Genomic DNA, 23,229 nt, shown 5'->3' with positions numbered 1-23,229 from the left:
GTGACCAGAGAGATTGAAGTGTTCTCCGACTGCTTTATGAATGTTATAATTCTTGACATCTGATTTGTGTCCATTTATTCTTTTACGTAGAGACTGTCCAGTTTGACCAATGTACATGGCAGAGGGGCATTGCTGGCACATGATGGCATATATCACATTGGTGGATGTGCAGGTGAACGAGCCTCTGATAGTGTGACTGATGTTATTTGTCCTTACACATGTCCTATTTTACATTTGGGGACAATGTATACCTTCAAATCAGCAGCACTGCTACGGGTACTCGCATGGCCCCACAGTATGCCAACATTTTTATGGCTGACTTAGAACAACGCTTCCTCAGCTCTCGTCCCCTAACGCCCCTACTCTACTTGCACTATATTGATGACATCTTCATCATCTGGACCCATGGAAAAGAAGCCCTTGAGGAATTCCACCATGATTTCAACAATTTCCATCCCACCATCAACCTCAGCCTGGTCCAGTCCACACAAGAGATCCACTTCCTGGACACTACAGTGCTAATAAACGATGGCCACATAAACAACACCCTATAGCGGAAACCTACTGACCGCTATTCTACCTACATGCCTCCAGCTTTCACCCTGACCACACCACACGATCCATTGTCTACAGCCAAGCTCTACAATACAACCGCATTTGCTCCAACCCCTCAGACAGAGACAAATGCCTACAAGATCTCTATCAAGCATTCTTACAACTACAATACCCACCTGCGGAAGTGAAGAAACAGATTGATAGAGCCAGAAGAGTTCCCAGAAGTCACCTACTACAGGACAGGCCTAACAAAGAAAATAACAGAACGCCACTAGCCGTCACCTTCAGCCCCCAACTAAAACCCCTCCAACGCATCATCAAGAATCTACAACCTATCCTGAAGGATGACCCAACACTTTCACAAATCTTGGGAGACAGGCCAGTCCTTGCCTACAGCCCCCCAACCTGAAGCAAATACTCACCAGCAACCACATACCACACAACAGAACCACTAATTCAGGAACCTATCCTTGCAACAAAGCCCGTTGCCAACTGTGCCCACATATCTATTCAGGGGACACCATCACAGGGCCTAATAACATCAGCCACACTATCAGAGGCTCGTTCACCTGCACATCTATCAATGTGATATATGCCATCATGTGCCAGCAATGCCCCTCTGCCATGTACATTGGTCAGATTGGACAGTCTCTACGTAATAGAATAAATGGACACAAATCAGATGTCAAGAATTATAACATTCATAAAGCAGTCGGAGAACACTTCAATCTCTCTGGTCACGCGATTAAAGACATGAAAGTTGCGATATTACAACAGAAGAACTTCAAAACCAGACTCCAGCGAGAGACTGTTGAATTGGAATTCATTTGCAAATTGGATACAATTAATTTAGGTTACCTTGCATAATGACTTAGCCACTCCCAGTCTCTATTCAAGCCTATTTCCCCTTGTTTTTTCCTACCCCCCCACCCCAGACGTTCTTTTTAAACCCTGGATTTGTGCTGGAAATGGCCCACCTTGATTATCATACACATTGTAAGGAGAGTGATCACTTTAGATAAGCTATTACCAACAGGAGAGTGGGTTTGGGGGGGGGGGGGGAGAAAACCTGGATTTGTGCTGGAAATGGCCCAACTTGATTATCAAATACCTTATAAGGAGAGTGATCACTTTAGATAAGCTATTACCAGCAGGAGAGTGGGGTGGGGGGAGAGAAAACCTTTTGTAGTGGTAAACACCCATTTTTTTATGGTTTGTGTGTATAAAAAGATCCTCTGTACTTTCCACAGTATGCATCCGATGAAGTGAGCAGTAGCTCACGAAAGCTCATGCTCAAATAAATTGGTTAGTCTCTAAGGTGCCACAAGTACTCCTTTTCTTTTTGAAAATCACTGGGATCCACAAAGTCTGAATTAGGCACTTAGGCTCTCTGTGCAGTGAACAGGGAGAGATAGGCACCTAAGAATTGGATCCACAAAAGCCAGCACACTCCAATGGGAGATGCTGAGGACAAAGCTATTTACAAGCCCTGCCACCTCACCAAGTTAGGCGCCTAAGTGTGGGCTGCTTGAAGGCACCTGTAGAATCACAGAAATGTAGGGCCAGAAGGGATCTCCAGAGGTCATCTAGTCCAGACCCCCACACTGAGGCAGGACCAAATAAACCTGGGCCATCCATGGCAGGTGTTTGTCCAACCTGTTCTTAAAAATCTCCAATGATGGGGATCCCACAACTTGCCTTGAAAGCCCTTTTCCAGAGCTTAAATACCCTTGTAGTTAGAAAATGTTGCCTAATATTTAACCTAAATCTGCAGATTAAGCCCATTGCTTCTTGTCCTCCCTTCAGTGGATGTGGAGAACAATTTATCCCCGTAAAATATGTGAAGATTGTTATCAGTTTCCCCCCTCAGTCTTCTTTTCTCAAAACTAAACTTACCCAGTTTGTTTAACCTTTCCTCGCAGGCCAGGATTTCTAAACCTTTTATCATTTCTGTTGCTCTCTAGACTCTCTCCAATTTGTCCACTTCTTTCCTAAAGTGTGCGGTGCCCAGAAGATCTCAGACCAATTCTCTACTTTGTCAAGGTCATTTTGTCTTTCCTTGTGATTCACAGCCAGGAACCACTCTTCTGGAGTCAGGCAGCTTAGGAGTCTGGGTTCTTCATGCAAGAAATGCTGGAGGGAGTGGTGGTGGCTCCAATATAACTTTTAGCTCATTGGTTAGATCACTATACTGAGATGTGGGAGCCCTGGGTTCAATTTCTGCGCTCTTTCTGATGGGTAGAAAATATTTGAACAGTGTTTTCCTACTTTTCAGGAGAGGCCCTAATCACTGGGCTATGGGATATTCTGATGTTGGTGTCTCAGTCTTAATGTCTTCTCTGGAAGCTATTCCATTCTTTATAAACACTTAAACAGCCATTGGGCCAGTGAGAGTGAGTGAGAATAACTGGATAGCCTGGTGGTTAGGGCACACAGTCCTCCTGGTCCACTGACTGTTTAATTAGGATCCTAAGTCCCTTTGTGGATCTGAGCCTCTGTGTACAGTTCACAACATTGCGGTGTATTTTTTTTGCAACCAAGCTGGTTGGCAAACATCTGTCTAGTCAGCTGTTTCACGTCCCGGGCTGTTTTAGCCACTGCTGCTTTCCAGGTTTCCCTCTCCTATTGAGTGCTGGGGCTGGTTTTTCCAAAACCTGATTAACTGGAATATTTCTGAATCTCATGTTGTTTCTTGCCTGTGTCCCTAAAATGTTTTTGTCTGGTTGGATTATTTCTGTGTACTCATTGGTGTACCATCTCGCTGTTTCGTATATACATTTTATTAATGTGCTGTTAATTCCCGCACCGTGCTCAAAATGCTAAATAAAACTAGATCTAAGATCATTCCCTGTGGTTCTCACTAGATGCCATACTCCCCGTTCATCAATTCAGTTCTCTGCCATTATTCCTCACCCTTAGTTTACCAAACTTCAGTTTCAGTCTATGTGATGATTTCATATCCAAGTTAATTTGATTAATTTTGCAAGTGAGACTTCCTGAGACAATATTCACTGCTTTACTAAAATTCAAGTATATGGCATTTACTCCATTCCCTTTTGTCCACTAATTTTGTAATTCTATCAGATAAATCATTTAATGCTCATTGTTGTATTCTCTAAAGATCTGTGATTTTCTAAATGTAGCTCAAAGGGTATTTGCAGGAAGCTGAGGGAGCTGCCTCTGTTCCATCTGTAAAGCTTCTTTCTTTTTGGGCCTTCAAAGGCTTTATTGAGCAACTAAACTGAAACAAAAACTAAAACAAGAAGACCCACCCACAAAACCCAAACCCAACCAACCAGCCAAAGCAATCTTCTCTCTTTCTCTGATTGGCTGCTTCATGTCTTTGTTGGTTGTGTTTGAGAGAGACAAAGTGGGTGAAGCAATATCTTGTATTGGAGCAACTTCTGTGGTGGAAGAGACAGGTTTTTGAGCTTCACAGAGCTCTACTTCAGGGCTCTACTTTTGAGCTACACAGAGCAATTGACAGTCATAGAACTGTCATGGACTCACAGGCCCCATGCTCTCTCCAGACGCCTTACGGTCCCTGGGAGGAACCCCCTTCGGTGTGACAGCCCTTCCCAGGGGTCCACTCTCTCTTGGGGGTTAAGCCATAAGCCCCTCTGCCTCCTGGAACCGGACCTCTCTGAGCCTTCTGCATGCCTGTCTCTCGCTGTTGGCCCCCTCAGGCAGTGCATGTGCTCTGGACCTCCAGGGCCTCCACTCCCAGAGGGAATAATGCAACCCTGATCTCTAGACTGGAGTGACTCTCGGGCAGCATAAAACAGGAAGGTTTATTGAGCATCTGAACCGAGCCTAGGAAACTCTCTGGGCCCTTGGCCCTAGCAACCCTCAGTCAGTACATCTAGGTCTCTCCTGCATCCAGGTGGGCTCTGGCTGCTCTCTCACCCCAGTCCAGCCACTCCCTCTTTCCAGCCAATCATCCTAGATCATCTCCCCCAACAGCTTCTCCCCTGTCCTTTGTCTTCGGTCCCAGGCAAACAGGTTGTCTGGGCCTCCTCTCTTCCATCCTTTGTTCCCCACTGGCTGGAACCGGCTGGTCAGGTCACCGGGGTCCTCTCCCCTCAGCCCTTTGTCCTCCCACTGGTCAGAACCGGCTGACTGCCAAGCTGGGGTGGGCCTCTCGGTCACCGGTCGCTAGGGTTCCCCATCTCCAGGCAGTTGTCTGGGATCCCAACTGCTAGGCGAGGTCATGCCTAGTCTCCTGCAACAATAAATGCCCTTTCTCACCACCTCATTACAGGGAAACTGAGATCCACACAGTATACATGCAAAACTCTAAGAAAATCCCCTACTTCGTCACAAGGACAAAGAAGGGTTAGTAGGTTACAAATTGTTGTAATGAGCTATAAAACCAGTGTGTCTGTTGAGACCGTGATATTTTGTGTTTAGCGGAGTTATGAATTTAAGTTCCCAGGCTCGCCTTTTAAAGGTGTTGTGTGCAGGTTTCCTTTGCGGACGAGGCGTGATTGCTTTGTAAAAATGTTTGCCCCTGAGTGATAGGATATTTTTGTCTTTTATCACTTTTCTGTGTGAGTTCATTCCAGAGCATAGTGGATGTCTGGTTTCACCTGTGTAGTTATTGCTGGGGCATTTGATGCACTGGATGAGGAACAGCATGTGTTGTGACAGACGTGTAGGAGCCATGGATCTTGACAGTTGTGTTGATCATCATAGCAGTGGAGATATGTCTGCAGGTTTTGCATCTGTTGATCTGGCAGGGTCTGGTGCCACTTTGAATCTGGTGGTTCCTGGTCTGTGGGGAGCTTGCTTCTGATGATGAGCTTAGAGAGACTGGGGGGTTGTTTGAAGGCCAGAGAAGGAGTTTTGGAAAAGATATCTTTCATGATGTGGGTCCCCATCAAATATGGTGTATAGTTGTTTGATTATACTTTACATGGGTTGCAGTTTGCATGGTATGTGACAGCTAGGGGTGTGCGATCAGTGGGTCCACCCCCTCTTCCCCCTGTATTGAAGCATGTTTTCTCAGGTATGTGGGTGGCCCATTTCATGATGCAATCTACTTCTCTGTAGGAGTGTCCTTGTTTGGGGAAGGTGGTTTTAAATGCGTTAAGGTGAGTCTCCTGAACTTTCTCATTGTAGCATATTATGTTGTATCTGAGTGCTTGGCTATAGATAACAGATTTCTTGGTTTGTCTGGGATGGTTACTGGATTTGTGAAGGTAGGTGTGGTGATCTGTGGGTTTCTTGTATGTAATTGTCAGTAGGGTTTCAATGTTGAAGCTGATCACGCCATCCAGAGTTTGATGCTGGTATGGGAGTGTTCTAGAGCAGTGGTTCTCAAACTTTTTTTTTCACAGATGACTTGAAAATTGCTGTGGGTCTTGGCGGACCACTTAATGATCTTTCCAGATGTTGTTTGTACCGTTAGCTAACTATTGTAAAGGGCTTGGGATAAAAGTGCTATAAATAAAAAAATTTAATAATTAACTTTTTTTGTTCTACAAATAAAAGCACACAACTGATATTTTAATATCAGTAGTCTCTCCACCGCTGTGGCAGCCACCAAGCTGGGCTGGGAAGGAGCTGGGGCGGGAGGTGTCTCTCCCCAGCAGCCGCAGCCCTGGAGCTGGAGAAGGTCGCCTCTTTCTCTGGCTGCCACAGCCCTGCACGTCCCAAATTCCCCCTACCCCATCTTCTCACCCTACTGCCCCTCCATCTACCTCCTATTTCCCCCACCTCACCCCACAGCCCCCTCCCACCTATGCCCTATTCCCCCCAAGACCACCACCTCACCTTACAATGTGCATCTTCTCCAGGATCCAGGCACCTAATTAGTGGAGCCATGCCTGCGCAGGTGGGTGGGTGGCCCTTTATTCTCTCGTGTGCGGCTGCCCAGGCATGAACTTTAGAAGGAATTATCTGCAGACCACCCGAATGGAGCTCACAGACCACTGGTGGTCTGTGGACCGCAGTTTGAGAACCTCTGTTCTATAGAGAGTTTGATGGACGGGTGGGGGTGTTTGAAACTGTGGTGAAAATCTGTGAGGGAGTTTAGGTCATCTATTCAGAGAATGAAAATATCACCAATGTAATTCAAGTATATCATTGGTTTATGATGCATTTGTCTAGACCTCCTTCCTTGAGGTGACCTGTGAAGCAGTTGGCATATTGGAGAGCCATCTTAGTACCCATGGCTGTTCCCGTGGTTTGGACAAAATGTTTGTTGTTAAATGTAAAGTTGTTGTGGGTGAGGACGAAGTGGATGAGTCTGGTAATGTGTTTGGGGTGGATGTCTGAGTGTTATTCATTGTCTTGTAGATATTTGAGTCAGACAGCGATGTCAGCATGGAAAGGGATGTTGGTGTGTAATGAGGTGACATCCGTGGTGGCAGAGATGGTGTTCTGAAGGAGATTGTTAATGCTGAGGAGTTTCTGAAGGAAGTCAGTTGTAACCTGGAGAAAACTGGCCCCTTGGGCAATGAATGGTTTGAGGATGATTTCTGTGAGTGCTGTTATTCCTTAAATAACTGAGGTGTGGCCAGATAGGATGGGCCTGCCTGGGTTCCCTGTATCTGGGAAGCATTAAAAGGTACCTGGGTGGGTTCGTGGGGGGTGAGGTTGCAGAGTTTATCTTGGAGTTGCATGGGGAAGGATTTGATAATATCTTTAAATTACTGTGTGAATTGTAGCGTGGGGTCGTCTTTGATTTTTTTATAGGAGGTGATGTTGGAGAGTTGCTGGTTGGCCTTGCTGACATAGTCATCATGGACAAGGGCTACAGTGGCACCCCCTTCGTCTGGTGGTTGGATTTCAAGGACTGTTTATCTGTCTTCTCATCAGTGGAGAGGTTGTGGTGGATGTGAGGTTTGTTAAGGATTTCATAGTTAATTTTTTTTTTTTGGTCCTGAAGCAATCGATGTAATAATCAACTATGTGGTTTCTTCCACTGTGTGGGGGGGTGTCCAGTTAGATGATTCTTTATGACTGTCCGTGGGAGTGTGGTAGTTGTGGGAGGTGTCGTCTTTTTGTGGAAGAATTCTTTGAGCCAGTGAAATAATTCTTCTAGTTCTCCAGATGTTAATATGGTATCAGGTTCTGTGATGGAGCAGAAGTTGAGTCCCTTGGAGAGGACAGGTAATACAGCTCTGATTGGGGGTAGTCTTGATAGGTTGATGATATTGATGTTGTGTAGTGAGCATGTGTTGGGTCCTGGTGTCATGGTTTCCCCTGGAGGTGGTGTTCTGTGATTGTGTAGTTGTTGTAGTTGTAATTGGTTCTAATTTTTGTTTTTGTGTTGGATGGCTGTCATTAGGTTTTTTTAGAGAGACAAGGTGAGTGAGATAATATCTTCTATTGGACTAACTTCTGTTGGTGAGGGAGACAGCCTTTTGAGCTTACACAGAGCTCTTCTTCAGGTCTGGAAAAGGTAACCAGAGTATTACAGCTAAATACAAGGTGGAAAGATTGTTATGGATACGGGGTTAACATGTATTGCAAGAAACCACTTAAAATGAAACGGGCAATTGACATCTCTGCAGCACAGGAGGTATTTGTCAGTGTAAATTCAATAGGGATCAGATTTGTGGATGACAGTGCAGTTGGAGTGGTAACGAACACACAGGTGAGTATAATTAAACTACAAAGTGACCTAGAGAGAGAACATGAGCTTATAGTGGGGGTGGTTTCAGTGCTGATAAAATGAAAGAAAGAGGAAGTAGTCCAAATACAAAATGGGAGGTTGTTAGTAAGCAGCAACACTCACTGCAATAAAGCAAATGTGTTTTCATCTTTCCCCATAGTAATGTCCTAACATTAATTTTTCATATAACCAAGCATTATTGTTGCTACAGGGAAAGTGGAATTGAGGTTGAGAGATGAGGTATCCCCAAGAGGGTCTCAGCCCACAATAAGGAAGTTTGAGAACTATGGCTGCAGATGTCTACAGAATTTCTCTGTTAATAATGTTGTCAGCCGTGTTTTGTTTTTAACTTACTGGATTGTAATTACCGGGATTGTTCTTTTTTTTAAAAAAAGTTGGTACCATATTTGGTATTACTAAACCTTTGGTATCTCCCAGTTCTCTGACTTTTAAAAAATAATTGTCAGCGTTCAGTAAGTATGCTGGCTAATTCTAGTGAAACCTCAGAATGAATGTCTGCTGGGTCATCTGATCTGTCCACATTTTCAAGTATTCTTGAGTGTGCTGTTTGGCCTCAGTTGAGCAAAACTCTGAAATACACTGAAGTAAGTAGAGGAGTACTTGTGGCACCTTAGAGACTAACCAATTTATTTGAGAATGAGCTTTCGTGAGCTACTGCTCACTTCATCGGATGCATACCGTGGAAACTGCAGCAGACTTTATACATATATATGTATATATATATATATTTATATATGTCCTGCTGGTAGTAGCTTATCTAAAGTGATCTACGCCAAATAGTGATCTTTAGATAAGCTATTACCAGCAGGACAGTGGGGTGGGAGGAGGTATTGTTTCATATTCTCTGTGTGTATAAAGTCTGCTGCAGTTTCCACGGTATGCATCCGATGAAGTGAGCTGTAGCTCACGAAAGCTCATGCTCAAATAAATTGGTTAGTCTCTAAGGTGCCACAAGTACTCCTTTTCTTTTTGCGAATACAGACTAACACGGCTGTTACTCTGAAAACTGAAGTAAGTGGGATTTAAGCATGTGTTTATGTATTTCTCTGTGACAAGGTGATGTCATGGTTATGGGACTAGCCTAGGGCTTGGGTAACCTGGCTTCAATTCCCTGCTGCACTGCAGACTTCCTAAGTGATCTTGGGCAAAAAAGGGTGGGATCCATAAAGTATTTAGTTGCCTCAGTCCCATTTTCAGTCACCACTGCGACCCACAAAACTCCTGCTTGTGCCTAACTCTGTAGGTGCCGAAACTCACCTGGACTCCAAGTTTTTGCAGTAAAAGTTTCCTACATTTCAACCTCGAAACACGTGCAATGCTGCCTCACTCTGGGTGCCTGGGTGCCTACCTCCTGCTTGAGCCCTAGAGATCTCCACTAATGGGAGGAAGACAGGAACTTCTCTGCCTAAATTGCATGTGGGGCCTGCTCCTAATGCCACACAAGAACAGCTGGGTGACTGGCGGGACCTCCCTCATAACCCTTAGCCCAGGGGTTAGAGCACTCACTTGGGATGTGGGAGACTACCAGTTCAAATCCTCCCTCAGCCCGATGAGGAGAAGGGATAGAACAGGGCCCTGTTGCCTCTCAGGTAAGTGCCCTAAGCATTGGGCTAGAGAATAGTCTGCTGTGGGTCTCCTCAATCTCTCAGGTCAAAGTTGTTCCACTTTAATTATTTAACGGAATAATTGAAGAGTAACTGGGCCAGGGAAAGAGTAAGACTAACTCTAGTGGTTAGAAGAAAGTAAAGGAGTACTTTTGGCACCTTAGAGACTAACAAATTTATTTGAGCATAAGCTTTCGTGAGTTACAGCTCACTTCATCGGATGCATTCAGTGGAAAATACAGTGGGGAGATTTATATACATAGAGAACATGAAACAATGGGTGTTATCATACACACTGTAAGGAGAGTGATCAGGTAAGATGAGCTAATACCAGCAGGAGAGCGGGGCTGGGGGGAAGGGAAAGAAAACCTTTTGTAGTGATAATCATGGTGGGCCATTTCCAGTAGTTGACAAGAACGTCTGAGGAACAGTGTATATGTGTGTGTGTGTGGGGGGGGGGGAATAAACATGGGGAAATAGTTTTACTTTGTGTAATGACCCATCCACTCCCAGTCTCTATTCAAGCCTAAGTTAATTGTATCCAGTTTGCAGATTAATTCCAATTCAGCACTCTCTCATTGGAGTCTGTTTTTGAAGTCTTTTTGTTGTAATATTGCGACTTTTAGGTCTGTAATTGAGTGACCAGAGAGACTGAAGTGTTCTCCGACTGGTTTATGAATGTTATAATTCTTGACATCAGATTTGTGTCCATTTATTCTATTACGTAGAGACTGTTCAGTCTGACTAATGTACATGGCAGAGGGGCATTGCTGGCACATGATGGCATATATCACATTGATAGATGTGCAGGTGAACGAGCCTCTGATAGTGTGGCTGATGTGATTAGGCCCTGTGATGGTGTCCCCTGAATAGATATGTGGGCACAGTTGGCAACGGGCTTTGGTGCAAGGATAGGTTCCTGGATTAGTGGTTCTGTTGTGTGGTGTGTGGTTGCTGGTGAGTATTTGCTTCAGGTTGGGGGGCTGTCTGTAAGCAAGGACTGGCCTGTCTCCCAAGATCTGTGAGAGTGATGGGTCATCCTTCAGGATAGGTTGTAGATCCTTGATGATGCGTTGGAGAGGTTTTAGTTGGGGGCTGAAGGTGACGGCTAGTGGCGTTCTGTTATTTTCTTTGTTGGGCCTGTCCTGTAGTAGGTGACTTCTGTGTACTCTTCTGGCTCTGTCAATCTGTTTCTTCACTTCTGCAGGTGGGTATTGTAGTTGTAAGAATGCTTGATAGAGATCTTGTAGGCGTTTGTCTCTGTCTGAGGGGTTGGAGCAAATGCGGTTGTATTGTAGAGCTTGGCTGTAGCCAATGGATCGTGTGGTGTGATCTGGGTGAGAGCTGGAGGTATATAGGTAGGAATAGTGGTCAGTAGGTTTCTGATATAGGGTGTTGTTTATGTGACCATCGCTTATTAGCACTGTAGTGTCCAGGAAGTGGACTCATCGAAATAATGTCATTTCCCAATGTTCTTAGTGACAGGGCACGTTCAGTCCATCGCTTTCCTTTAACTGGTGTCAGAGTAGCAGCCGTATTAGTCTGTATTCGCAAAAAGAAAAGAAGTACTTGTGGCACCTTAGAGACTAACCAATTTATTTGAGCATAAGCTTTCGTGAGCTACAGCTCACTTCATCGGATGCGAGGTACCACAAGTACTCCTTTTCTTTAACTGTTGTGTTTAGGGTCCAAGGTTACTAGCTTGAAGTTGCCACCAATGTCACTGCATCATGACCAGGGATCCTAGAAATCCGTTTGCCATGGAAAAATGCGGAATTTGCATTTTTACAGAGAATCTTTAGGTTTTACATTTTGTGAAAAACTAAAAACATATACAGCAGAACCCTGTTTATCCTAGCCTCCATGATCCGGCTCTCCATGTTAACTGAACCACCAGCCCCTTGGGGATGACAGTGGCAGGGGTTGGGCTGTGAGTCCCAGGCGGCTGGTGGTTTGGTTAATATGGAGCCAGATAATGGAGGCTCGGATAAATGGGGTTCTGCTTTATATCAATAAAACATAGTGTTCAGCTAATACTTATATGTATTGTGGCTAGGGAAACTAAAGTTGAGCGTTTCATTTTAATCATGGAAAAACATGGATTTTTATGTTTTTTTAATCAGATAATTTTGTTTTTTTAATCTCCAAAAACTAGAATTCCTGATTATGACCTAGCCCCTTCATACTCTGTAGCTAGTTTGACTTGCATTCTGTGGCAGGCTCTTTGATTCTACAGTAGTCCAGAGCAACAGACTGGAAATTGTGTGGCAGCTTCAGAAAAAAATTAAAATGAAATTTCTTCTTTCAGTGATGTAGATGTGTATTGCACTGAGGTGTTTGTGTCAGATGCACTGAGAGTTGGAGACCTTCCTCCTGCAGCAGCATCCTCTAGGGCAGCGCACATATCTTGCGTCTCCTTGTGGCCTTTTCAGAGTCTATAAATGGGCAACAATGCCCCACCCCCACTCAGTTCCTTCTTACTGCCAGTGGCCTAAGTCTGATCTCCCCACGTGGTTCTGTCTTCACAGTTTGTTTCCTGTGTCACAGCTACTTGATGAATTTTTGTCGTGTAAGTAGTTAGTAGAAGTTAGAATTAGTAGTGTAGTGTGTATTTAGTTGGTTTTAGTAGGTTATGCAGTGTTCTTATCTAATTCTTTTCTGAACCCTGTTATACTTTTGGACTTTACAACATTTCCTGGCAATGAGTTCCACAGGCTGGCTGTGTGTTGTGTTAAAAAGTACTTTCTTATGTTTGTTTTAAACTTAATGCCTGTTAATTTTATTTGGTGACCCCTGGTTTTTGGGTTAGGTGAATGAGTAAATACGGGATCCTCGGAGCTATCCTCCCCTTAGTCATCTCTTTTCTAAAGACTGGTCACAGTCTTTTTAATCTCTCCTCATATGGAAGCTGTTCCATACCCCTAATCATTTTCATTGCCCTTCTCTGTACCTTCACCAATTCTATCTTTTTTGAGATGGGGTGACCAGAACTGCATGCAGTAGTCAAGATGTGGGTGTAGTATGGATTTATATAGTGGCATTATGATATTTACTGTCTTATTATCTATCCATTTCCTAATGGTTCCTAACATTGTTAGCTTTTTTGACTGCTGCTGTATATTGAGTAGATGTTTTCAAAGAACTATCTATGATGACTCTAAAATCTCTTTCTTGAGTGCTAATTTAGACCCCATCATTTTGTCTGTATGGTTGTGATTATGTTTTCCTGTGTACATTATTTTGCAGTTACCAACACTGAAATTCATCTGCCAATTTCTTGCGCAGTTGCCCAGTTTTGAGAAATCCCCTTGTAACTCTTAGCTAAGTCCAAAGCAGACTACAATCTTGAGTAATTTTGTATCATCTGCAAACTTTTCCACCTGTTTACCCTTTTTCCCAAATCCTTTATGAATGTCTTAAACAGCACTGATTCCAGTATAGATCATTGGGGGAACCTCATTATTTACCTCTCTCCATTGTGTAAACCACCATTTATTCCTACTCTTTGTTTTCTGCCTTTTAACCACATACTGATCCATGAGAGGATTTTCCCTCTTATCTCATGACTGGCTACTTTGCTTAAGAGCCTTTGGTAAGGGACCTTGTCAAAGACATTCTGAAAGTCCTAGTATACTATATCGACTGAATCGCCCATGTCCACCTGTTTGTTGAATCCCTCAAAGAATTCTTATAGATTGGTGAGGCATGATTTATCTTTACAAAAGCCATGTTGACTCTTTCCCATCAAACTGTGTTAATCTATGTGCCTGATAATTCTGTTCTTTATTATAGTTTCAACAGATTTGCCTGGTACTGAAGTTACGCTTACTGGTCTGTAATTGCCAGGATCGCCTCTGGAGCCTTTTAAAAAAATCTGCATTCCATTAGCTATTGTCCAGTCATCTGGTACAAGAGACTGATTTAAGCAATAGGTCACATATCACAATTAGTTGTTTTGCAATTTCATATGTGAGTTCCTTCAGAACTCTTGGATCAATCTCATCTACTCCTGGTGACTTATTACTGTTTAATTATCAGTTTGTTCCAAAACCTCCCCCATTGACACCTGAATCTGGGACAGTTCCTCAGATTTGTCACCTAAAAAGAATGGCTCAGGTGTGGGACTCTTCCTCCGATCCTCTGCAGTGAAGACTGATGCAAAGAATTCATTTAGTTTCTCCGCAATGGTCTTGTTTTCCTTGAGTGCTCCACTATCACCTCGATCGTCCAGTGGCCCCACTGATTGTTTGCAGGCTTCCCGCTTCTGATGTACTTAAAATAAATTTCCTGTTAGTTTTTGTGTCTTTTGCTGGTTGCTTTTCATATTTTTTTGTCCTGCCTAATTATGCTTTTACGCCTGACTTGCCAGAGTTTATGCTCCTTTCTCTTTTCCTTTGTAGGGTTTCACTTCCAGTTTTTAAAGGATGCCTGTTTGCCTCCAGCTTCCTCTTTTACTCTGCGGTTTAGCCATGGTTTATTTTTTGGGGTTCCTCTTACTGTTTTTTTTATTTGGGGTTCTGGCACTCCCAGAACCCCATATTCACCCCCGGCGTGTAATTATGATACGTTTCATACAAAGCATGCTGTGTAAGAGATCATATGAAAAGTCATGATCTGCTGAAACTCATTGTTCTGTCCAAATGTGTATATCATTAGTGTGTATCAAGATATGAGATTTTTGTTGTGTGGTTGTTACTGAAATATGTTGTAAGTTTGCTAGTGGCATACAAAGAAAGCAAACCACTCAAAGGAGGGTCCTCAGGCAGAGGGTACTCAATGACTATTAACAAGCATGGAAATTGTAATCAGGGGATTTACAATTCAAGGACAGTTGTGGAAGCACCCACACTGGGGGGATTGCTCAACTGGGCAACTCAGGGAAGCCCTCCAGGACCTGCCAAGACAAGTGTCTTCTAGGCACAGGGACTATGAATATAGAAGAGGGGACAGTGGCTGCATGGCTTGGCCTCACTCTCCCCACAACTCAACACCTGGAAACACGTCTGGAAGGGGGAAGGTGGTCCAGGGTTGGAGAAGAATTTCAGCCTGTGTACTGAAGATCTGTAACCTTCTTGTACTATCAGGATGAGGCACTGCTTGATTCAAATCCTGTTTAGTTTATACAGCTTAGATTGTGCGCTTATTTTTATTTTCTTTGGTAACCATCTCTGTCCTTTATGCCTACCACTTATAGTCACTTAAAATCTATCTTTCTGTAGTTAATAAACCTGTTTTATGGTTTACCTAAAACAGTGTGTTTTGGTTGAAGTGCTTGAGAAATCTGCTCAGGAATAAGAGCTGGTGAATTTCCTCTCCACATTGAGGGAGGGATGACTGGGTTATAAATGTATGCTGGTCAGGCTTCTGATCAGGGAAGGATATCACAGCCCCGGGGACCAAAGATGGGGAGCTGGGGGAATTGGCTGGAGCCTCTCTATTGTTAGTTCATGAGTGGCTGGGAGAAGCATTCATGTAACTCAGCTGGGTGTGTCCCTGCCTGGGGATGTCTGTGTGAATGCAGGACCTACCAGAGGTTTTCAGCTTGTCACGGCATCATATGGTGAGAGGGAGCCCAGGTTGGAGGGACAGAGGACTCAGTGGTACCCCAGGTCCAGGCCGCACCCCTGGAAGGCCCCTCACAGTTAGTTTGAGCCTTGTGTTTTTAAATCATCTCCATGTAGTTTGCAGGCATTTCACTCTTGTGACTGTTCCTTTTAATTTCCATTTAACAAGTCTCTTCATTTGTGTAGTTCCCCTTTTTGTGAAGATAAAAGCTGCTGTGGTGAGTTTCTTTGGCATTTTCTCCCCTCCAAGGATGTTGTTAAATGTAGTTATGTTATGGTCTCTATTACTGAGCAGTTTAGCTATATTCATCTCCTGGACCAGATCCTGTGCGCCATTTGGGACTAAATCAAGAACTGCCTCTCCCCTTGTGGGTTCCAGGACTAGCTGCTCCAAGAAGCAGTCATAAATGGTGTCTAGAAATGTTATGTAGAGATCTGCCTCCTTTTTCAAGGACTCTCCTCCCAATGGTTAAAGACCTCCCTGGGTTCCTTCATTGTCCCTAATTGCGCTTGCAGTCTCCAGCCTTGCAAAATCATTTGTCTCTGTTTATATGTGTGAGATCTTTCCACTTCTGGATATCCAGTTTAAGATGAATAATGGAGTAAACTTCCTGACAGTGAATTGTATGGTATTAAGCCATGGAATACTCTCCCGGACATCCCATTACTTGAAACATTTATTTGCAGAGAGGATAAAACCCTGTAGATTAGATTGTAGAGAATGATCCTGCCCTGGCATCACAGGAGATAGACAAGATGGAAAAGGACCTAGGGGTGACAGTGGACGAGAAGCTGGATATGAGTCAGCAGTGTGCCCTTGTTGCCAAGAAGGCCAATGGCATTCTGGGATGTATAAGTAGGGGCATAGCGAGCAGATCGAGGGACGTGATCGTTCCCCTCTATTCGACATTGGTGAGGCCTCATCTGGAGTACTGTGTCCAGTTTTGGGCCCCACACTTCAAGAAGGATGTGGATAAATTGGAGAGAGTCCAGCGAAGGGCAACAAAAATGATTAGGGGACTGGAACACATGAGTTATGAGGAGAGGCTGAGGGAGCTGGGATTGTTTAGCCTGCAGAAGAGAAGAATGAGGGGGGATTTGATAGCTGCTTTCAACTACCTGAAAGGGGGTTCCAAAGAGGATGGCTCTAGACTGTTCTCAATGGTAGCAGAAGACAGAACGAGGAGTAATGGTCTCAAGTTGCAGTGGGGGAGGTTTAGATTGGATATTAGGAAAAACTTTTTCACTAAGAGGGTGGTGAAACACTGGAATGCGTTACCTAGGGAGGTGGTAGAATCTCCTTCCTTAGAGATTTTTAAGGTCAGGCTTGACAAAGCCCTAACTGGGATGATTTAACTGGGAATTGGTCCTGCTTCGAGCAGGGGGTTGGACTAGATGACCTTCTGGGGTCCCTTCCAACCCTGATATTCTATGATTCTATGATTCTATGGGACCTAATGAATCTTATCCTCCCTAATTTCTGCAGATTATCTATTTCTACTTACTCACTGCCATGGAAAAGGTTATAGATTTCCTGTTCTAAGCTTGTTCCATGGTCTCACCACTGTTGTTCTTGGATGTGGTTATGGAATTACAGAAATGCTGCGTTGCCATCCCCTAATCACTCTCTTTCTCTCCATAGAAATGTCTGCGGCTAAATCCTGATGTTCCTGTCTGGGTCTCTAAACAGCGCATTCTCTGCACCTTGAACCACAGCCTGAAGGATGTTCTGAACTATGGGCTTTTCCAGCCAGCCTTCAATGGCAGGGCTGGAAAGTTCCTGGATGAGGAGAGACTGCTGAGAGAATACCCTCTGAATCCAGACACTCCTGTCCCCTACCTGGAGGTATCTATCTGCTTTTTTATCTGACTTATGTGGTCTCCATCATGGTAGTGTCTGAGTGCCTCAGAAGTACTAAAGAAGAGTAAGAAAAATCTCTTTCTTTTTTTTTTTTTGCCAGTGGGAGTGAAAACATGAATATACCATAACAATTTGGGCGGATGGGTGGGTTAGTGTGTTTGCTTGTGTGAAGAAGTTACGGAGGGCAAGCTGAATCACAGAAACGAGCTTGACATTTAGTTCTCAATGTGCCAAGCGTCCTGGTTATTGTTTGTCTTTGCTGGCAATGGGCTCCACAGTGTTGGTCCTGCTTATGTAAAAGTTCTGTCCCTTGTGATCAACAGCTTCCAGTGGAGTGTAGCTGTTGTGGAAAGCCAAAGTCACGGTGGGAGAGGGAGTTTGTCAGGTAGCTAAGGACTGTCTCACGGAGAACTGGGAATATCAGGACAGAGACCTTGAATTCGATGTTGTATTCAATATGTGTCCATTGCAGAGACTGGAGTACCAAAGTGGTGTGCTTAGGTAACAAGTAGCAGACCCTGTTTGGGCACCCTTTGTGTAATGGGTGCTGGGGGTAAATATTATGTACATCTCCATAACCCTCCCCTTTCCTGCACCTCAGTTTAACTCTTTGCTGAAACACAGGTCAGAGTTCTGTCACTTCAGGACTTTTCAGAAAGCATTACATAGTTAACCCTTATGGACTGTTACATACATAACCCTGAACATAGGTTTTAATAACAGTTCCCTGTCAGCTGCAGCGAGAAAGGGCAACACAGAGGGCTGGCTCCAGTTTTTTTGCCACCCCACGCGGCGAAGAAAAAAAGAAAAGAAAAACCCGATTGAGCTGCCGCCGAAGAGGAAGAGAGGGAATGAAGGACTTGCCGCCGAAGGCCCAGACGCACCGCCCCAATAATGCAGGGACTGCCGCCCCTTTCTATTGGCCGCCCCAGGCACCTGCTTCCTCCTCTGGTGCCTGGAGCCGGCCCTGGCAACACAACTTCTTAGTAAACACTTCATACACATTTTAAACATTTTAATCAGTATTTGGAATGTTTAATAGCTTTTATCTGAAAGCTATTATTTAGTAAATCCACCAGTCTTCCTTAAACAGACTTTCACCACTTAGCTGCTGTTAAATATATTTCAATATAAGGTTTCAACAGAACTTGCATACTTTAGCACACACGCATAATGACATCCCCTCTGATCTTCTTTCAGAAATAATTTCTCAGTTTCTGTCATATGGCCATCATATGCAGTGTGTGGCATCTGGATTCTTCAGACCTTGGGCAGAATAGCAGCTTCTGAGTTATTCTCCAAACACTTCAGAGCCTTGTCAGTAAACAAAAGTCTGGGATTCTAATAGGGAGCAGCGTTCCAGCCCTTGGGTTAATAGCTCTCTTAGTCTACTGAGTTTCTGGTGAGATAAGAAATCTGTAGGCTATAGCCAAAGTTGTACAGGTATTGGGATCAGCATATAAAATATCCATTTCCTGGCTTTCCCCATAAGCGCAGCTGAGTCAGATAAAGATTTATAGCCCCTCATGTTGCTGAGGTCTACCCCTGTTCTTTCTTTATCTGAGACAAAATCCTAATTTCTTCTTCCAATGTCCGTCTGTCTGTATCCCACTCGTGGTGCGCATGTGCCGCTTGCACAGGATTATGGAATATATTCACGGGCAATGTCCTGCGCACCCTTGTCCTTCCCTCCCAATGGCAGAAAGGGCAGAGCGACTCCAGCCACCACTCTGAGCACCCCTTGGCAGAGACTCAGAACAACCTCAGTCTCCCATAAGAGTTAGTTTGTAGGTACATAGTTTACTGTACTTTCTGTAGTTACTAGTTTGTTTCATGGTGTTTCATTTTGAGCCAACTAGCAAAAAAATTATTTTCTATAGATATAATTTAGTAGTTAGGATACCTGGTGCCTGAACCCACATTTCCACATTTCAAGACTTGTCCTTCATGTTGGAGAGGTAATTCCCCTTAATGACTAACGTACTCCTTAGGAGAGAGTCATATTCCCTCTAAGTGTGCAATTTCTAACACATTCAAAAAAATACACACAAAAGGCCAGGGAATCTTGGCTAAAACTTTACTGCCTGGAATAATCTGTGGGCATGATCAGATTCAGAAGTGGCTCAGAAGGAAGAAGTTCAAGATTAGCTACTTCCCTGAAAACTCATGCAGCTAGTATTCAGCCAGCTAGTATTCAGCCACTATTACTGCTCCTGGATTGAAGGGGTCAAAGAGAGCTCACTGGTCCTCCAAGAGCTTGTAAATGGCACCACAAACACTGTTGCAACATTCCGTGGTCTGTGCTATCCGCAAGAGAAAGGAGATTACCTCTAATTTTGCCTCTTGGCACTGTTTTCCTTCTCTGGTACCAAACAAAAGGAAACCACAGAGCCAATGGTCTATGGACATGGCTAAATCGGCACAATGCAGTTGGCCCTGCAGAAGTAACTGGAATCAACACCGGCACAACGCTGAGCTAAGAAGGCACCCACTGATCTGTTTGCGGTACCTATGACTTTGGCCTCTCCAGCTAGATCTGCAGCACTGAGAGCTCTTTTGACACCAACTCTTTGAATGCCAGCACGCTCACTGTGAGCTCACTTGGTATAGATTCATTTAGCATGGGCTCAGTCAGTGATGACACACTCACCAGTCACTGGCTCATTCAGCACTGTCCCAGATTTCCATGGTGTTCAGACATCCTGTACCTGCAACACCTATTGAAATATCATTACTACCTAGGCAGTGTCGCGAGTGACTCTGGAACTGAAGTCTCCTCTGGTAGCTGTTACCTTTTAATTACTGTCTGTGAATCCTTTTCACCACCAGGGCCACAGGTACCAGTTTTTCTTTCTTTTTTTTTTTTTCTCTGTCAGTTTACAGGAAGGTCAATGAGTTCACCTCAGGAGTTGGGATCCCCCAAGTGTATCTCCTCCTCTGGAAGTTTTCTTGTCTTCCTCTTTGTCTCCTATTTGCAGTAGAAAACCTTCCCCCAGCCTGGCTCAATTCTCTGTGGGCCAATCCAGGGATATAAAACAGCATAGGAAGTATTCTTGCTATTTTTCATACAGCGGTCATGTTCCTCAGCCTCCCCATGCTCCTTGGGTGCGTCCTTCTTGGCCTGATATGTCATGTCTGTATGGATTCCAGACCTCACTATTTGGTCGTATTAGTTTCATTTTCAGGGTCAATTTCCATTACCTATTCCAAGGTCCAGAGACAAATCTCCTAAACCTGTCTCCAAAGTCTCTCACTCACCTGCAGGGAAAATTATTCAGGAAGAGCAGCAGCAGGTGAATGAAGAAGATGACATAGAGCCATCAGATAGATCCATCCGCACCTCCTCTTTTTTCATCATTCTCATCAGATGAGGCAATGACTCCTCCTGTCCCTGCTACCGTAGATGACTTTAACGCATTTCAGGGGTTGCTTAAGAGGGTGGCCGGAACCTTCTAGGTTCCTCTGGAGATGGCACAAGAAAAGGTATATAAACTATTTTCTATTTTGAAGCCTACATACCAGAGTATGGCAGTATTGCCGATCCAGGAGGGGATTTTAGATCTGTGGGCTATTCTAGCTTCAATCTCTGCCACATCAAGGCATGTGAATTTGAGACATGAAGTTACATCAAAGGGTTTTTAATTTTTGCATTTTTACTTGCTGTCGTCCTTAGTAGTAACTGCAGCCAATTAAAGATCCAAGTAGTCAGTGAAATATAGGCTGGAGAATAAAAAAGCAAAAAATTGGGTAGTTGGAAGAGAAAAATCTACTCCTTTGCTAACCTGCAGGTCAGGATAGAGCATGATTAGGCCATGTTGGCCAGAAAGGATTTATTTGCAGTGGGATTACACCAGAGAACCGTAAAGAGGTGTTCAGCTCCATTTGTACAGCAGGTCAGTTAGTTACTAGGACTTTCTCACAAGCTGTTTTGATGCTGTAGACATGTGAGTGAGATCAGTGATAACAATTGAGTGAGATCAATGGAGTGACAATGAGGAGAGCTTCATGGTTCTTTGAGCGATTGCAGATGTGCACTCCACTCAGATGTGCGTGTGCCCAGTGTGGCAAATCTGGAGAGCTTTGCTTAGCAGCACCCATTGAGATGGCGATTATGCCCTCTGGCCCTTGTAGCCTCTCCCAAGACATTGCCCCGATCCCTGTCACTTCCCTCTCACCACCCACAATCTGAGTCAGAGCTTTCATTGGGGTTCTACTGCATGATTACTGATGACAGCAATGAGATTGTCTGTTAGCTTTTGTAAATAGTTAATGAGTAGTACCACTGCACTTATTTAGTTAGTTCAGTAGTTAGTTACTGTTTACTGTATTACCTGGTGCTATGCCCTCACCAGGTTTTAAGCACTCTCCTTTATGTGGGATAGGTCTTCTGAGGATGGGAATTCCCCAAGTGGACATGTTCACCTCCAAAAGGGACAAGAAATGAAAAGCCTGGCCTACATAGCAAATGCTTTCATGATTCCATGCTCAAATCACCTAATCTACGCTTTTCCATCTTGCATTTTCATTCTCAGAGTGTTATAGAAAGTGAGACAAAACAATGCTCGGATCATCCTAGTAGCTCCAGCCTGGCCTCACCAAGTCTGGTACTCAGACCTATTGCTTCTGTCCAGCCAGCAATTCATAACTCTACCTAGCCAGGCAGACATAATCTCCCAGAGTTCCAGCATAATTCTTCACCCAGACCCTGCTTGGATGGTTTGGATGCTATGTGGACGTCATTGTAGCTGTTCATTGGAAATTCAAGATCTTTTGTTACAGAGTAGAAAACCCTTCACTAGGAGAACTGCATGGCCAAATGGAAATATTTTTCCATCTGGTCATCCTCACATGACTATGCTCCGTTACAAGTTTCTACACTTATGATTCTAGACTATTTACTGTCTTGGAAGCAATCGGGATTGTCCATTAATTCAATCAAGATTCACTTAGCAGCAATTTCGGCCTTCTATCCACCATTACAGGGAGCCTTAGTATTTTTGCATCGGATGGTTCATGATGTATAAAGGGTCCTATAAGGAACCTATAAGGAAAATAGCTGCACCATGGTATTTGAACATGGTACTCTCATCCCTTATAGATCTTGAACCATTGTCATCTTTCTTATTGCCTCATTTGTCAGTGAAAACAGCAATCATTTCAGCACATAGAATGAGAGATTCGGGCTCTGATGACAACCCTCTATGTACAATATTTCCAGCAGATAGGGTAACAATGAGATCTTGCCCTAAATTTATTCTGAGAGCGATGTCGGATTTCTGTATTAGTCATTAAATCCATTTGCCAATGTTTTTTCCAAGGCCTCATTTATCTGCGGGAGAGACAAAGCTACACACCTTGGATCTTAAAATGGCACTTCAGTATTATCTTCACAGGACAAGACATATGTGTAAATCACCTGGGCTGTTTATATCATTTAGTATTACATTCAGAGCGAAGGCTGTTTCAACACAAAGACTCTAAATGGGTTTCTGACCCATTGATGAGCTGAGCCCTCCACGTGAGAGTAGAACTCGTTCTACCAGAGGCCAGGCTGTTTCAGCAGCATGCAATAGCAGCAACATGGTCTTCCGCTCACACGTTCACTCAAAATTATTCTCTGGTGGTGGCTTCTAGCTCAGATACCCCATTTGGTAGGGTAGCACCACCAAATGTTCAGATGAACTCCTACCTTCCATCCTATGCAGCAGTCAGCTGCGGGCTAATTGCCGGGAGTGGGATCCATGCATATAGATATGCGAAGAAAACATGGTTACTTACTGTACAGTAACTCCGATTCTTCAAGATGCTCTGCACATGCAGATCCCATGAGCCACCCTCTTTTCCCGCAGCTCGGAATTTAACATATGAATTCTGGATGCTGAAGGAACTGTGTGCTGGTTGGGGTCACTCCATATTTTGTGTCCTCGGGAGGGGAAGAGCAAGGGTGTGCAGGGTGCATTCGCCAACCCAGTGGGTGCTGCTGGTGAGAATATTCCAAACTCC

General features: G+C 44.1%; 1 protein-coding gene across 2 annotated transcripts in view; it reads left to right on the top strand.

The window, feature by feature from the left end:
* SHANK3 (SH3 and multiple ankyrin repeat domains 3) overlaps nucleotides 1-23,229 on the top strand; it is a gene marked incomplete at its 5' end in the record, with an annotated part of 664,505 nt that overhangs the window by 42,119 nt on the left and 599,157 nt on the right. For both annotated transcript variants that reach the window (XM_084611263.1, XM_084611264.1), the window contains one exon: nucleotides 17,008-17,211. In XM_084611263.1, coding sequence (XP_084467389.1) covers nucleotides 17,008-17,211 — 204 coding nt within the window. The remainder of the gene's footprint in view (nucleotides 1-17,007; nucleotides 17,212-23,229) is intronic.

This window comes from Lepidochelys olivacea (genome assembly GCF_965140295.1).
Source record: "Lepidochelys olivacea isolate rLepOli2 genome assembly, chromosome: 1".
NCBI lineage: Eukaryota > Metazoa > Chordata > Testudines > Cheloniidae > Lepidochelys > Lepidochelys olivacea.
The sequence above is the reverse complement of the archived record's forward strand: the minus strand, read 5'-3'. Positions and strand labels throughout refer to the sequence as shown.